A 17,986-nucleotide genomic window follows, 5' to 3' on the forward strand; every position below is an offset into this window, starting at 1 on the left:
TTTATTTACAAGGTACTGCTAAGTATACAGGCTTACTAACGTTTCGATGCCAACTACATCTTTATCAGACCATTAAATGGCTTTATATTTACAAGGTGCCAAGTATACAGGTTGACTAACGTTTTGATGCCAAGTGCATCTTCATCAGAGTCATGAGACTAAGATGCTCTTGGCATTGAAACGTTATTCAACCTGTATACTGTACTTATACTGTACTGTACGCCTTTTAAATACAAAGGCATTTAATCGTCCGAGATGCTCCAGTGCTTTATTCCTCTTATCTGCTGCTCCTGTGCTGCACATGACGTGCCATTAACTGTTTGATTCGAGGTTGAACCCCTTTCTTATAGTTTAGAGCAGCACTATGTAACTTTCCTCTTCTACCCCGGATTTGAACCCGGTTTTGTGCGCATGAAGTGCTGACATTTTTACCATTGCAGCTAATAGACGCGGCATGCTTGGGGGATAAATTGAATCTTGGAAATCAGGTCAGAATTCTTGTCAGATCCTGTATCTAGGCGAGACATGACCTTTGACACGATCTAAATCTAGAAGAGCAGGTAGAACAAATACAACCACCCCAATTATATAAGTTCAATTGTATTAACATACTCTACCCTACAGAATGGACAAAATTTACATTTTATTCTATATTCTGGGAAAAACATTTGCAGAAAATAGCAGATTTACAAGGTCTGAACGTGCCGCAACGAAACATGTTGTAAGCTTGTAGATCGCCTATTTTCAGTGAAGATATCGTAGAGTGAAAACAGAAAGGACACAATTATAGAGCCCCGAGGCTGAGGGACTCCGCTCAACACCGTATAGGGTGTAAGTGCTTAAAGCACACCGTCTTAATTCGGGCAATAGGCACACCATTTTCACCTCATCTCACATCACCATACTGTACCTCCCCCACCCCCTACCCCAACCATCTTTTTTCACAGGCTGTGTACGCCAAGGGACCTTCCGCCAATGGTCCAATCATGTGTCCTCCCTAAGGACTGCCAGCTGACTGAGTGGGCGGAATGGGGCCCCTGCTCCAAGACCTGTGTGGAGCCCCAGGCCCCCAGTGGCACACGCTCCAGAAGCCGACATGTGCTCCAGTTCCCCACGGGAGAAGGGGAACAGTGCCCTCCTCTGGAGGAGGTGGAGCTATGTGAACCCCAGGGCAACGGAGTGCCTCCTTGTCCCAGGTGAGTGTCACTATATGAGCATGGGTGGGAGGGAGGGGGGGGGGGGGGGGGGGGTCGTGTATGCACTGGGCAAGTGATGGCTTTGGGCCTTGTAGAGAACAGGCATCCATTTCTCTGCTTAAGCTGAAAGCAGGGTTCGATTTGTAAATAAAAAGGGAAAACAACAATTTTTGATTTATTTTATTTTTTAGAAAAAGCTATATTTTAGGCCAGGGTTAATGTGGTTAACATACATCTTAAATGGTTACATCTGATATTATCAAACAAATATCAAACATATCCCAAATGTATTCAGTCTTACCAGAAGCATGATATCCCCCAAAACCATATCCCCACCAGAGATATATTGAATGACTAGAGGCAGGGATACCAAAAGCAGAGGCATCATTTCTCCCCATCACCCCTATTAAATCAAACCTTTACAGTAGCTAAAAGTATTGCAAACTAGGAGTGCAAGCTTGGGTTGAACAGAAATAGAAATGCATCTTGGTATAGATCGGAATAATACCCTCCATCTTCGTAATGCATTCCTAACTACCACTAAAAAACCTACAACAGGGATTTGTTCTAAATTCCTGTGTAGGCAGGGAGCACAGTGGCATTGTAAGTGTTTACACTTAAAGCCAGACTGAGGCTATACACTCTTCCTGTTGATTTCCCTTTATCCACATCGGCAAGCTAATTTGCTCTCCTGGGTGGCCCATGGGTGAGTACTGTATGTGAGCACGTCTGTCGACGCGTAAGTGCGTGTGTGCGTGTGTGCGTGTGTGCGTGTGTGTGTGTACTGTATGTGTGTGTGCGACAGCATATGGAGACAGATTAGAATAAGAGTTTGGACCGGTGCCAGGCACAAAGTAGAGACAAATGGAGGGAGACTGCAAGGATATTTGAGTCACACACATACGCACGCACACACACACACAGATGGCCTTCATTGCCAAAGTTTCATCATATAATGTCTTTTCAGCTATTGCCAGTGTTTCGAACTTCTCCCACTTGTGACTAAAAATAAGTAGAATATATTTATTTCAATTACTGTCTTCATAGCCAAAAAAATGCAATTTCTCACATAGGAATTGCTGGTAGTGTTTCTTTTGTAATGATTTTATACTCTACTCTTAGTTTGTCCTTGCTGGTGCCTCCCAAGCATTAAAGGACAACAACGGCAGACTTGTTAAACAGTGAGCCCTCATTTTTCACACTACAAAGAAGCAATATCATGTTTTTAAGAAACTACAAAGAGGCACACTCATCATTACCGTCAATGTGTTCAAAGCCTGACAACCAAAAGGCTACGATACATGCACAGCAACAGCCAGGAAGGAAATTAGTTGTCACTTTTCTTCTTCATTTTTAACCTAGATTTTCGAGAGGTTTGAATATTGTTTGATGCCCTTCCTCCCTCCCTCTCCCCTTTTGTCACCTCTTGCTTCTTCGTTCTCTTCCAGTTACACTTGGAGAACCACGGAGTGGAGTGACTGCCGCGTGGACTCGTTGCTGAGCCAACAGGACCGTCGGCGCAGTAACCAGACGGGCCTGTGTGGAGGTGGCCTACAGACCAGGGAAGTTTACTGTGTACTGGCCAATGCTGAGCTCCTGACATACCTCAATGACCTGAGAGAAAAAGACAAAGGTAAAGACAAAGGCCACACAGTCAATCCAATCTAAGCACCTGTGTGACTGTGAAGTCACTGACCTCATGGAACATCCTGGTCAGGGCTGGTGAACACATCACCTTTTTGGTTTCCTCAGAATAGTGGTGTGTTGATGTTTCACCCAGGTACTGACTTGCATGACTTGGATTAAATAACCATGTCCATGAGACTGTTTTACCTCTTCTCTCTGTCTGCTGCTCAGTCGCCAGGTGGTTTGGGGTCCGGGACCCTGTGTTCTGGGTTTGCACACCTTCACCTTACTGGTCAGATGTGTTGCTTTGATATTTCTCTTGCTCTTTGACCATAAAGAGGCAGGGCAGTTGTTCACCCACTTGAATTATACCAGGGAGTTTATCCACTCATGTCTCCTGGCATGAACCTTGTGTGGCGCAGGAAGTGCCAATAAGGCCCCTGTTTCTGCCACTTGTCAGGCCAGCTTAGAGTCAAAGCTGCCCTGAGAAGTGTTAAAGGCATTAGCTAGGACTGAGCTTATGGAGAACAACTGTGGCAGTTGCATGAGATAGGATGTGAAGTACACTTGCCATATGTACCCAAGGAGATTGTCCTGTCCTATAGCTGCAAGAAAACTGGGAAGTTGAGTTTATCTAACGTTACATGTATTTGCTTAAGTTCTTACATTAAGTTCTTGGTTATGTTCTGTACAGTATAACATTATGCTGTTAAGCAATTGATATCATTTACACCTTTAAATTATACCATTTGAGCCATGTTACCACTTACTGTAGGTACTCACTCTCGCCTTGTAATAGGAATGGTTACATCAGTGTGTAGTTTAAGGTGTTCAGTGAAGTTAATGTCAAATATGTACATCCGTGTTCTAATGTTAAATGTGTTCAGTGGGATTCCAATGTCAGTGTGCATCCAAGAGTGAAATGCCAGATACTGTATATCAGTTTAAAAGGTGTTACTGTATACTGTACGCTGTGGGTATCATGTAGAAGAGAGAAGAAAGTGTGAACTAAGTGAAGCAATGGTGGTTCGTGGAATGATTTCTGTAGGCACGGTCTCAGCTAATTTATCTGGGGACCTGGAGTGAATGGATTAGTCTGTCTGTTTCTCCCTCTCCTAGCCCTTTCTCTGTCTCTCTCTCTCTCTCTCTCCCCATCCCTCTCTTCTCTCTCTCCTTGTCTCTTTGTCTGCCTCTCTCTGTGTCTGTCTGTCTCTGTCTCTCTCTCTAGCACTACAGGGAGGATAAACAGAGCACATGTGGGCGGAATGAAAGTAGAGCAGTCATACATGTTAAAGTACACATTACTTCCATACAGTACTGAAAAATTCATACCAGTATGTACATATGGAGTGCTGTTGCTAGGGCTTTGCGATGCAATAATGTATATGTGTGTCTGCGTGTCCAAGACTGTGGCCAGTTACTGTATGTAGCTGTGCGCTGGCACACATTATGCACACACGTTGGGGGTAGGAAAAAAAAAAGGGTGTTCTTATCTGCCTGGTGCAGGATTTGTCTTCCTTCCATTGGGGGGTTATCACCCAGCATACTGCTGAGACAGAGAGACAGACAGTGGCTCACTGAAGTCTGCTGCAACCATTTATTTTTTCTCTCTCTCTATCTCCTTCCCACTTTCTGTGGCTCTCTTTCATACCATCATGCGACGTGGTTAAAGGAACCCCCAGGTGAACATGTGGAATCAGCTTACCACCTCCCAAATCCTAAGCGATCCACACCTCAATCTGCGTGCAGGGAAATGCAGCTTTTTTTCACCCTAGTTCAGTATCCACAGCCTGTGCAATGTTCCTTCAGGGTTACTTAGACATGGCTTTTGGAACTAGTAAGCACTATGGCAGATAGGGAGCTGCTTGCCCACCTCCGGAACACGTCTACTCAAGTAGATTCATTGATCCTCATGCCATCTTGCACAAGGCATTCACCGCTTAAATTGAATGCGAGTGTTTAACTTTAGCAATGTGAAGTAGTGTTTTTTATTTTACTTCAGCACAGCTGAATAAGCAGAATGAGCTGTTTGGCATTGGCAGAGAAGATATGGCAAATCTTTCATGGGAACAACCCACATACTCAGCTGTGCTGTTCCTTACAAATGGGGCACCATTTAAACGGGAAATAAACAGGCTTTCCAACGGTATAAAAGTTATTGCCAAGAAGCATTGTTACAACAGAGACATAATCTACCAATCACAAATTTCGACATTGTGTGCTCCGTGAACTTGTATAAAGGTTAAAGAGAAACATGGCGGCTATATGCCCTGCATCCCTCCCCTCTATTAGTTGCAATCAGCGGTAGTTGCCCTAGCATTTAGTCTCTGTCTCTCTCTAATGGGCTTGTCTCCCCACAATGTGTTTGTTTGTCTGTGGCTCTCTCTCCCTGGTGTGTGTCTATAGCTAATAGTGCTATCTCCCTGTAATTGCAGCGGGTCAGACCCAAACACAGCAGATGCCTAGTGCCCCCCCTCTCCAAACACAGCAGAAGCCTAGTGCCCCCCCTCTCCTCTCCATCACCTTCCAGATCACAGGTAGGTGCTTTTAGTCAAGCTGTTGTATCGATACCATGCCTTGCTCACCCACTTTCTGCTCCCCAGGCGTATTACTAAACTTTAAAAGGATCTCTGGGTAGCTCGGTTGGTAAAGCGCTTACTTTTGGACTACAAGGTTCTGGGTTCGATCCTGGTAATGCTCAGCGTATGAGTAGCACGGCTTGGGTAAGTCCTGCAATAAGTACTGAGAGCTGATGGTATAGGTGTTGCAATCCTTATCCCAGGGGTGTTGCACAATGAAAAGGGAATAGATACCCTTGATCTTGGCCGATACCAATAAGCCACCTGACCTATTTATTAGTAATTCTAGTAGTCTACTGTTTTATTAGTAAGACTTTAGTCTCATTATTTAGTGTTATTAGTAAGTCTTACTAAGTCATGTATGCTCTTGCTTGCCTCTTTGTCTTCCCTTCCCTCAGTTCCCTTGCCTTTATATATTCCCTTTTCTCTGTTTTACTTTTCATTTATTTCCTTGCTTCTCCTTCCCTCTTCTCCTCTCCTCTCTATTTTCTCCTGATAATGGAATTCAGTGAAATAATGAATTATAGTGTGAAGGTAATATTTCATATATCGATCATCATAACAGTTTTTCTTTAGGTTCTCCCAAACACTGCAATGCAGTAGATTTATACTGGCATACCTTGACAGAGTCAGATGTACAAACAGTTTCAAGAGGGCTGCCTGTCTAATGTAAAAAGGAATGTGGAATATCAGAACAAAGTTCCCTATTCTGCTGGAAAATGTCAGGCAGACAAAGGCAACGTTCCCTCTCAAAAATAATATTTAAAGCACGTGTCAGATGTGTCACGCCTCACTTTTGTAAGGGAATTTTTTAAATCCGATGTCAGTTCAGTATAACAGTACTTTGTGTAGAATGGACTACAGGAAAAAGGAGGCATAGTAGTAAAGTAGTAAGTAGCCTTGGAAACCAATGGTTCCTAAGTCATGTGGCCAATAGGCAGCGGTGGAAAAAGTTATGTTTTACTTAAGTAGAAGTTTCAATACTGCAATGTAGATATACTCTGTTACAAGTAGAAGTCCCGTATTCAAAATGTACTTGAGTAAAAGTACAAAAGTATCGGCATCAAAATATACTTAAGGTACCAAAAGTAAAAGTACTCATTGTGCAATGTCCCATTTCACAAGTTAAAAATGTATACAAATCTACAAGCTCACAATGCGTGGCATCGTGACACATTGTGGCTAGATCAGCTATTTTCAAATGGCCGAAATATATATACGGCGGTGGTTAGTGTGTTTTATCATAATAATCCAAATCTACAAAGTAACTAGTAACTAAAGTTTTCATATAACTGTAGTGGAGTAAAAGTACAATATTTTCCTTGAGATGTAGTGGAGTAGAAGTAAAAGCATTGAAAATGGTAAATACTGAAGAAAGTAAAAAATACCTCAAAATGTTAAGTACAGTACTTGAGTAAACATACTCAGTTACTTTACACCACTGCATGTGGCCAATAGGTCAGGAACCTATCCCCTGTTTCCGTAGCGAATGGCAGCTTGATGTACAATTACACCCTCTGGACATGACACTAGTTCAGTATGTCACAGGGACTTACCCCCCAATCCAACCTGCTGAGTGTCAAGCAGGGAGGCACCGTTTTTTACAGTCTTTGCTTTGACTCGACCGGGTATTGAACCCCAGACCTCGCAGTCTCAGGGCGGACGCGCTAACCACAAGGCCACGAAGCTGGTCTAGAACAGTACTGTTACAGTTCAAGTGGTTAACAGACCTTGGCCGTGGGTGAAGGCTTGTACTGTCTATTGTTCAGTACATTGAAATGACATGACTTTAAAGTATGCAAAAATGTGTCCCAAAGTGACTTAAAAACACAATATTTCTGTGGTGTTCTTTTACAGAGGCATTCATTTAAACTCAACTATCATACTGTAAGCTCAGTGGTGCAAACTACGTTCTCACACAGACCATCGAATGTCTCTTTTAGGTACTGAGAGATTCTTTAGAATCCGTGCTGAATATTAAAATAATCATAAGAGAATGAGAGCAGTATTTGCGGTTATTATTAGTTAATGACCATTTCCATGACAACGCCTCTCTCCAATTCGTCTCCACCTAATTGTTGGTGTAGGAGTCCTCATGACCGCGTTCATTTAAAGGACGACTTCACCCATTTTAAACCTATCTTCATGTAATTGGTCCTCACTAATGCTCATGATAACATGGTACCATTTTTGTCTACTTGGTCTGTGTCTGTGAGGAGGGCTGTGGACAGTTCAGAAACCTGCCTACCAGTGACATCATCGATGGGAAATTGAAGCTAATAGAAACTGCAGGCTTTCGTAATGTGCTATAATGGAAGCCCTTGTTCTCGCATTAATAACAATAAAATAAAAAGTGAAATCTTGTTTGAAAAATAAAACCTTCCTAATGATGATGTCACTGGTAGGCGAGTCAGCCCTCCTCTGAGACACAGAGTGAGTAGGATTTTAGAAATTTGTCATGAGCATTAGTGAAGACCAATTATATGATGATAGGTTGAAAATGGGTGAAGTCGTCCTTTAAATATTCCACAAGTAAAATAATGCTGCGCTTTAGTCCCTAGCAATCCAAGACATCAGATTTACTGTGCCTTCACATTCTGAACTACAGTCAAAGGCATTAAATATATGGCCAATAGAACCTGTGCTGGTTCTGTATAAATGAAATGTATGTATGTTGTCTATTCAGAATGTAGTTTACATAAAGTATGCCATCAACATGAATTCAATAAACAATTTCACTGAATATATGGGCATAACATACAGTACTACAGTGACAGCATCAATGACAACTCTTCTTCAGACACTTTACTTTCAAGTTAATATAAATTCAATTTAATTTGGTCAGTGAAATAACTTGATAAATGTTGGATAAAAGTAGGCTATTCTTTTGGGATCATCGGCTCCCCATAGCTGTTGGGCATTTTACCTGAACGGCTCATTATTGCCTTCAACTGAATCGGAGTCAACTATATATAGAGGCGGATCTACTTAAGACACTTCCACAGTACGGTTCAAATGCGAGTACAGTACATGGTAAATGGTAAATGGTGCATTTATATAGCGCTTTTATCCAAAGCGATTTACATTGATTGTGCCATTAACCCATTCACACACACATTCATACACCGATGGCGGAGGAAACCATGCAAGGCACCAACCTGCTCATTGGGAGCAATTAGGGGTTCAGCGTCTTGCTCAAGGACACTTCGACACTAACTCTAGGGGAGCGCCCCTGCCTGGGATCGAACTGGGAACCTTGCGATTTTCCAGTTCACTCTACCCGGCCACTCCACCCCTGAGCCACTGTCCCTGAGCCACCCCCGTGCCACCCCCGAGCCACATGATATTTTTCACACACTGTACAGTGTACTGAACAACAGTAGGCACTCAGTGCCCCCCCCCCTCTCTTTGTTGGTACTGACCCTTTTATCACGCCAGCCATTTTGACAGGACGTGGATTACCACAGGCTCACCAGACCCGGTTTGTGTTACATAAAATGTACTTTTAAGAAGAATTAGCCGTTTTACATTTCAAAAGCTCCTCTTGCCTTCTTACTCTACACTACTGGAATTATGATTCAGTTCTCCTCACTTAGTGAGAACATAAGCTCATAAGATCATGTAGGGAGGGTATAAATAACGAGCAGGGGAAGAAAGCTGTATCATGGGTGGACCATATTACTGTAAAGGGCATAATAATAATAATAATAATACAACTTTATTTATATAGCACTTTTCATCACATGAATGCAGCTCAAAGTGCTTTACAGAAAAAGCACTTCGAGGTCAGCACTAGAAGACCTGAGGGGGCGGTTTGGAACGTATAGGCAGGAGGTCATAGAGGTAGGAAGGTGCCAGACCACTGAGAGCTAATAATTTAAAGTTGCCCTACAGTATATCCATTCAAAGAATGTTTGTTGAAAGTCATTAGCCAATTATTTCCAAGTGCAGGTGATTCCTTCTTTAACCGTGTTTGTATTTGTATATAGGAAAACCTTTCTTTTCCCCCCCTTTTTCATATGGGATATCACTCTTAGGATTTCACATTGTGAATGTAAACTACTGAACGGCAGGTGGATGAATAGGTAGCAGATGGAACTTATCCATCTTTTAATAACACCTCAACAGGGTCAGATTGAAATGGCACTTTATAGCCAACTGAACAGGTGTTGGTGGAGCTGTTGGGTGATGGGTAGATTAGGATGAGAGCTGTGTGGGGAATCTCAATCTATATGGGGAAATTTCCTGTCTGAGACGGGGAGTATGAGGTATGTGGAATTGGGAATATCTTGCAATAGCTGATGCAATCGTTGGATCATACCCACGGGGACGTTTCAGTTTCTGTGTATGAGGATTGTGTGTGTTTCTTTCCAAAATGAGATATATACACTATTATAAAACACTTGCCACATACTCTTAAAAGATGATCACTATGGATTTTTCTTGAAAAATGTCAAATTATTTTGGCCTATAATTAAAACGATGGACGAAAGCCTGCTGTGTTTTCGTGCGTTTCATACAGTATGTGTGTCCCTGTCAATAAACTGAGGGTTTAGAAGTGTCAGTTAGCTGGTGCAGCCCCAGGGGTAGACAACATCTGCTGGACCCACTCTTATCAACCAGGACAACCAGCAAACAAGGTGCAGGGAGATAAGCCAGCTTTGAAGTGACACGTTGTTCGAAACCACTGCCCACCCAAGTGCACATGCAGGCACGGGTGCATAAATTTGCAAGCACACAGACACTTACTATTGGAGACTCTTTTTTTATCGACGTCATTAATCAATGTGTGTTTTAACATCTAGAAACACTTGCTTCACTGTTGTCTTCACTTAATCAAAGATAGCATCTCACCTTGTTTGTCTCCTTGTGGGAACGTACTGTAGAAGCATGTACCACAGGAATCACAGATAACACTTTCTAAATGCAAAACTGTGCAGCGTGGTAAACTTGGCACCAAATTACACCTCATAGAATATGCATGAGCTCAGATATTGTCACTGGTTTCTCACACCTTTGCTGTAGCATCCATGTGTTCTTAGTCATGGCTCTGTGGAGAGTCAGTTCTGCACTGTTTTATGTGATAGTGGGATGCTGCATTGGATAATCATTACTAATTTATCATTGTGACATGCTAACAAGGGAGGTTGATGAACAAAACAAAGAAAAGTTCGAGAGGGGCATGGCAGCACTTCACAGGCAACAATTCCGTGTTTGCATCGTCTCTCTTCGGGGACTTTATGCTGGGAATAAGGGCCTGTAAGAATTAAAACAATAACTATTAATAATGTTTCCATTTCATTGTAAACATTTCTCAAATGAAAGGCGTATAATGATCAAAGAGAGACAACTTGGAAAAGGGAAACACAATTAGTCCATGGAAACCAGGGAATAGAGCCCCAAGCATTGACTTGAACAAAGCCATACAGTTTGTCTATTTTGTAAGTGTATTCTGCGTTCACTTTTCCCCCCACTAGCTTCCCGTCCAGTGGAAAACAAACTTTGTGAAGGCCTCGTCCCCAACAGGTCCCAGTTGTGCCATATCCCCTGTCCCACTGAGTGCGAGGTGTCCCCATGGCGGGCCTGGGGACCGTGCACTTTTGAAAACTGCGATGACCAAGCTGGGAAGAAAGGTACTAAGATATTGTGCTAATTGCTTACTTGATTGTTCAAATGAATGAATGTTACTGTTGAGCTTTTTTATGTTTTCTGCCTTTGCCCATACTTTATTAACCACTTAAACCCCATATTGGTAAACGTAGTCCCTCAGGGCTCAATACTTGTGTCCTTATTGTTATTGTGGGGACAGCTTTCGCTGAAAATAGACGATCGACAAGCTCACAACGCGTCTGCCGGCCACTCTACCCCTGAGCCACTGCCGCCCCGGATGCTGGGGTTTAAGTGGTTAATGGTAGAAGACATCCTGAAGTTGCATGTCTTTTGTTTTTATGACATGGTATCCGGATGTAGTTTTCACTTAAAACATCATCAAAGAATTCTGTAATAAATATAGATTAGTATGTACAGTATGTAGATTAACTTTGGTTTGATGCAGGCAAAGAAGAAGGCCGGGTGATATATATGTTTATGACATACCCATAGCCTAAATTATTCACAAAGATGATGAGAAACTGGCTTTTGATCACCCTTTCAAGTTAAGCTGCTATCTTCCCAAGGGCCATTCAAGGGTTATACAGCTGCTGACCAATAATATTAAAAATACATGTATTTATATTGCACTTTTCAATGTGTACAAAGCGCTGAACAGTAAATATAACATAATAAAGTAATGTAAAATATAAAATATTAAATAATAACATTCGTTTTTTGTAAAATAGTACCCTAGTGTACCTCAAATATGGAAGCCAACAGATATTGAACATAAAAAAATGGTAGATAATGTGTAGCGACTTTTGTGAACTTTTATTTTTTTAAAGAAAATGCTAAATAGCTTAGAATCTAGTTAGTCAGAAATGGGCAGGGGCCTATATAGGGAGTTGCATAACATTTGTATTGTACAACCTACAGTTCAAGGTATTGCACCAGCAAAGTTCTGGCTGCAAAAATACCAGATGTCTCCATGCAGTCAAAACCAAGATGACAACTGTCAAAATGCTGTGCTTGAAGTTCAAAATGGGATCCCACAATCCAATGGGTTATGTCATGGTTCACACTCACAAAATGTTCCTCTGTGCCCCAGGCTTCAGACTGCGGAGAAGGCAGGTCACCAACAAGCCAACAGGAGGGCCAGGAAACTGTCCCCACCTGGTGGAGGCAGTCCCGTGTGATGACCCCAGTTGTTATTATTGGCGAGTGGTCAGTCTGGCTCAGTGTCTCCCTGATGACGAGAAGTCTTGTGGCCTTGGGACACAGATGCCAGAGGTCCAGTGTGTCAACAGCAACGGTGAGATGGAAGCAACATGGCAGAATTGTATTTGTAGAATTTGACTGTACTTATCCTACATCCTACATATCATTTTAGAAATGTCAGTCAGTCAGTTCTCCTTGGTTTTCCTCAGTGGCTTAAAGGACAACTTTGGTTTTTTACAACCAAGGTTTATATTTTAGCTTGTAATTAAAGTAAATAAATGATGAGTGTAATTTTTTTTTCATTTACTGCTTTCTATATTTTTAGCATTTTTTGCAATATTTTTTACAGTGGGCGGGGGCATTCTGTCCGGTGGCTAAATATGCCTTTTTTACACAATAAAAAAGGTCCGGCTGTCTGAGATGGCCAGATGTGAGTTATTGGGGGCTAGAAGAGCTACTGTAAATAATAATAAAGAAAACGCCAGGTTAATGTGTTAAAAAAATACATATTTAGCCACCGGACAGAATGCCCCCGCCCACTGTGAAAACACTGTAAAAAAAGATTGTGAAAATTGCTAAAACTATAGAAAGCAGTAAATTTAAATTTTTTAACACTCATCTTTTATTTACTTTAATTACAATCTAAAACATAAACATTGGTTGTAAAAAAACAAAGTTGTCCTTTAAGCAATTGCTCTGCACTTGCACATCGCCATTGATCATTAGCATATGCACACCGTGAGAAAGACCCTTTTTGTCTTCGTCACAGTTTAAGATGTTCATTTGCGTTTTGCTGTAAACAACGGACATTCTGAGTTCGCCTCGGCCGATGGGACTGTCGTCATGGTTACAGCCCCCCAACCTGTGTGCGTGTGTGTGTGTGTGTGTTCGCGACGGGTCGCGCGTGCATGTGTGTTGGAACTGCGGGTGTTTGTGTGTGTTCTCTGTGGCTCTGCGCCGTGGCGACGGGACGTGCGCATGTGCGTGCATGTGTGTTTATGAGCGGGTGTTTGTGTGTGTTCTCTGTGGCGACGGGACGCGGGTGCTTGTGTGTGTGTGTTGCAGGTACCAAGTACAAAGTCACTTTCCATCCCTGATATACTCTCTGTGCATAGCGCATAACCCACACTGCACATTCTTTGGGTACTCATATCCCCGGACGGGTATGGGATTTTTGAGTACATTTTATTTTATATAGGCTACTGTGTATAACCCCAAGTCTGCAAATACTTTTGACTGCGCACATTACCGGGTATGGACTAGTTATAGTTGAAGTATTACATCAAACTGCAACAAATTCATGGAGTTTTTTGTTTCTCTTGTCTTATGGAAATAATATTTGCAGCTGTTCGGATTTCTGATTTGATTTAAAGCCTCAAGTTCATATTCTTAACTACTCGTGCTCTAGGTTTGGCAATTCTAGAAGTAACCATGCCATTCAAGTGTACAATATGCTAGTACCGAATTATATAAAAGATGGCTTGAGTTCCGCTTAGCCAACATGAACCATTTATCAACTTTGTAAGGTGTTCCCTACAGTCACTCCCACTCACTCCGTATCCCTCCCCTAGTCTTTTAAACCCCTGCTTTCATGCTCGTTTAATTCGGCATTGCCACATATTACTCTCTCTTTCACTCTTACTCTGTCCCCTCGCTTTCTCCTCTTATTCCACTCCTCTTCTCTGCATGCACAATTAAGTCGTACTCACACTCAATCAAATCCACTTTCTGTGGCCCTGGGTCTCAGTGCCCCCCATGCCCTCTGCTGTTCCTGATCTTTACTGCTACTTTTATTGCTGAACATATTTCGTTTAAGGTGTGCTGGTGCAGAGATGCTCTCAGATGCACCTTGGCTTTTTTCTAATAGCCTTCAGGCTACAGACAAAATAAGCTAGTACTTCCATTGATTTCTTTACGCAGTCCCTTTCCCACCTAGCGTGTTGTATATTGCATGCAATTTGGTCAGCGTTAAAGAAAATAAAATAGAACACGCTGTTGCAGTGGGACTCAACTCCATTCCAAATGCACTTCATAAATCTTCACTATTTGATCCAATGCTGCAGATTTTCTCACGTAGCTCCAAATAGAGTGCTAAACATGACTAGACTACAGATCAGACGGCATATAATACATCAGCGGCTGACATTCACTGATGTTGGTTGAGTGGAATCATCCGCTGTACTGCAGTTCCAACCGAAACTCTGCGCTGTTACTCCATTCCCCCCTACCCTCACTTTGGTTGATTGATCCCTCCTCCCTCCACCTTGACTCTCTTGTCTGATGAAAATTGATTTGTTTTGCTTGAATCTTCACTCTACATTTTGCTCCAGAGATTTCTTACCCTGGTGTCAGCCATATATTTCCTTCGAGTATCATGAAAAAAACAAAAATAAAAGGCCACACAGATGGTCCCCTGCACAGCAGATGGAGGTCGATACAAATGTCATTGAACTTGGTTATTGATATTCCTCATGCTGACTGGCTGCCCAGTAGATGGGGCGCTGCTTCTTCTTTGGACTCATTGAGGAACATGAAGGTTTTCCCCCTACATACAGTAGTGGGTGTTCTGTTCATTCACATTTTTCATTTAACATTAACAGTCTGAGAGCCGGCGGTGTTCCTTGTCACTTTGTATTTCCGTGACGGCACAACTTACGTCATGATTGGTTTACTACATATTCGTCAAATTGACATCTTAATGCAAATCCGGGCCCATTGAAGCTTTGAAGCTTCTCTCCTGTCTCCTGAAATTGTGACATCAACCTTGGAATGAATTTCCTCCATGCATATGGAGTGCTTAGAAAATTGTTTGGTTCATCACAGAGTGCAGAGCGGTTAAGAACAAAGATGGAGGATATATGGGTTAATATAATCCACTTAAGGGCAATGCTGGGAGTTCATGAATAATAAATGGCCTAAAGTGTAAAATATGGGAATCCCAAGTGAATTCTCTTTCCATGTACATGGCTGATTGAGATAGTTTAGAGTTAAAAGTGCATTGTTATGTAAATTCTACAAATACACTGATGGAAAAAAAACATCTCTCAGACTACTCTACTACTCAATCGCAAAGATTGAATCAATTGCCAGGTCAATATGAAAAAGTTAAATGACTTGGATCTCTAGGCTTTGCCTAAATCAAGCAGGAATATCTGATGTCAGGCATAATAGCAGTGCCACCTTTTTAAGATAATTTTAAAAAACAGGTAAACCCTATACTTCGTTGACTGAGGGTCACCCAGGGGTCTGGCCTTCTTGACCTGCTATTTTTTCCTCCTCCTCTACACCAAATCTCTTTGCCGAAAATAGCCGATCTACAGTACAAGCTCACAACGCATCACACACTGTGAGTTTGTGACGTGTTGTGAGCTTGTATGTGCTATTTTTGCAGAATGTTTGCCTATTATGAGTGCAGATGTGATGCCTCCCACCCACCCCGCCTCCCACTCTTACTGATTGGACAGGCGTGAGAACCAATTAAATTGAATGCTGCCCTAATGAATATACATCTGCATTGTGCCAGAATAGGGACGCTAGGGTTAAGTTGTTAAATCAGTCTGTCTTTGGTACGGTCTTTGATATGCAACAAGTTCCAAGTCACTGTCTCCATTATTTACATAATAGATGTACCCGTAATAAAAAATCATTCTTTGTTTCTACTGTACCAGGAGAGATGGTGGAGAGAGGCCTGTGTGCGTCCAGCCCATCTCCAGAGCTTGTACCCTGTGACGTTCCCTGCTCTCGGGACTGTGTCCTGAGTGACTGGACCCCCTGGTCCACATGCTCGCAAACATGCTCCAGCAAGACCATCGAGGGAAAGCAGATGAGGACTCGTTCCATTCTGGCCTACAACGCCGGGGAAGGTGAGTGCCCACTGGTGATCTGACTTTGGTGCCATCGCACAGGGAAACAGATGTAAATTAGGCCTCAGTATCAGCTTAGTCATGGCCTTTCAAGTCGTCCTTTGCTGTCACTCATCAACTGTTTGGATTTCACACTTGTCTGCACGGTGTGCCTGTGCTTATCAGAAACATTCTGCTTATCTGTCCCAGTGATTATTTGTCTGCCTGAATGTATGTATACGTCTTCTCTGCCCTGACACTCATCGCTTATCTGCCTCGAAGATCCTTTTGTCTGCATAATATGACTGCCCTTTCTCTGTATGTCTGTGTTTTTGTCTGTCTGTCTCTTTGTGTCGCAATGCGAAACATTTTCTTCCGTCTTATCTGGATGCATTTGGATTCCTCATAGTAACGGCGATGGTAGTGGCATGGATCACAGTGATGGAGGGTAACGTTTGTGATTAGTTGTAGCTTGTGGCTGTGTGTAGCCCCTAGCGATACGTCTACGTATAGCAAAAGTAAAATTAATTGCTTATCTCTTGAGTTGTGTTAAAAACAGAGCATTATCATAACAGCCATAGGGTAAATTATAATTGGATCAGAACAAACTCAACCAAGTATTAGAGTCAGCACCAGTCTTATGGTCCATGTGAAAAATACTGTTAACTATGGTAGATGTTCTTGGTGATTATTCTGTGATTATGCATTTTCATATACAGTATCTTGAAGCCATAACATTAACATATCCAATATCCATGTTTTCCAAAGGTCTTTCCCGGGTGCCAAAGTTTCCAGAACTTTTTGGTAAATGTAACGTGAACTCACAAACTAGATAACTGGTGAATAGTAGAGTAATAGTAGAATTGTGGTTGCCATTTTAAACATAGTTGTACTGTTAGTCTGCGCCAATGTTATTATTGTATTGGTTAAGAGACAAAGTGGGGTGGAAAAAAAAACGTTAATAACCAGTGCAAAAACTCATGTTGCAGTATAAACATGAGATTATTTTGAAAAATGTGAGAGTCTTTGAACGTCGAGGAATATGTCCCTGGTGATCACTATTTTCTGAGAATGTAAATTCAGGCTACCATCTGGTGCAAAGCCATCAGGGCCCTGAATGACATAATTCAAGATGCATACTAAGTGGAATCCACCTCTGAGATCATCCAATACATTCTGGATGTTGGATTTGCGAATAAGTAGCATATTGTGCAAACATGAATAAATGTAAATAAGAGTTTTGGCGCTTTAATGTGACCACCAGGGGTTTGTATCACCTGGTGGTCACATTACGGCAGCTGACTTTTTCACAGATCCTTATTGTATGTTCTGTCCTATCTCTAAATGTTTTTTCTGCTGCCCAACACGCTGCTTGTTTCTGGGTTAGTGAGTGTAGCAACCGCAGCTCAATGGTGGAGCTTCATCATGCTAACTGTAGAGCCACCACATTGTTGGTCAGCTACGCTAGCGTAGATCAGTCAGCAAAAAGGACGTCATTTGCCATCAGGGTGAGATTTGTCTGAGTTGGCACACTACTCTGACCCAACTGTATGAGTGCCACTGCTCATTACTGAGCTGGCTTTCACTCAACTTGAGGAAACACTGTGTGTGTGTGTGTGTGTGTGTGTGTGTGTGTGTGTGTGTGTGTGTGTGTGTGTGTGTGTGTGTGTGTGTGTGTGTGTGTGTGTGTGTGTGTGTGTGTGTGTGTGTGTGTGTGTGTGGGACTCACCGTCCCACATTGTCTCTCAATCACTGTACAAGGCGATACACAGTAACGGTGGGCAATTACTCTAAACACAGAGAGGGCTCTAGCTCATACTGAATGACTGCCACCACAGTGCAGAAAGGATCGGCTATAGGAGAGAAAGAGGGTTTGAGGGCAAGGCAGGCAGAGAGAGATGGAGACAGACCTGTGACATCGAGTGAGAGGAAG

General features: G+C 42.3%; 1 protein-coding gene across 1 annotated transcript in view; it reads left to right on the forward strand.

Annotated features, from left to right (window-relative positions):
- Positions 1–17,986, forward strand: part of thsd7ab (thrombospondin, type I, domain containing 7Ab) — a 136,490-nt gene that overhangs the window by 65,680 nt on the left and 52,824 nt on the right. The window contains exons 3-8 of the mRNA XM_084050754.1: positions 948–1,196; positions 2,645–2,829; positions 5,258–5,359; positions 10,879–11,034; positions 12,102–12,305; positions 15,880–16,074. Coding sequence (XP_083906880.1) covers positions 948–1,196; positions 2,645–2,829; positions 5,258–5,359; positions 10,879–11,034; positions 12,102–12,305; positions 15,880–16,074 — 1,091 coding nt within the window. The remainder of the gene's footprint in view (positions 1–947; positions 1,197–2,644; positions 2,830–5,257; positions 5,360–10,878; positions 11,035–12,101; positions 12,306–15,879; positions 16,075–17,986) is intronic.

Source organism: Gymnoscopelus microlampas (assembly GCF_963454915.1).
Source record: "Gymnoscopelus microlampas genome assembly, chromosome: 3".
Classification (NCBI taxonomy): domain Eukaryota; kingdom Metazoa; phylum Chordata; class Actinopteri; order Myctophiformes; family Myctophidae; genus Gymnoscopelus; species Gymnoscopelus microlampas.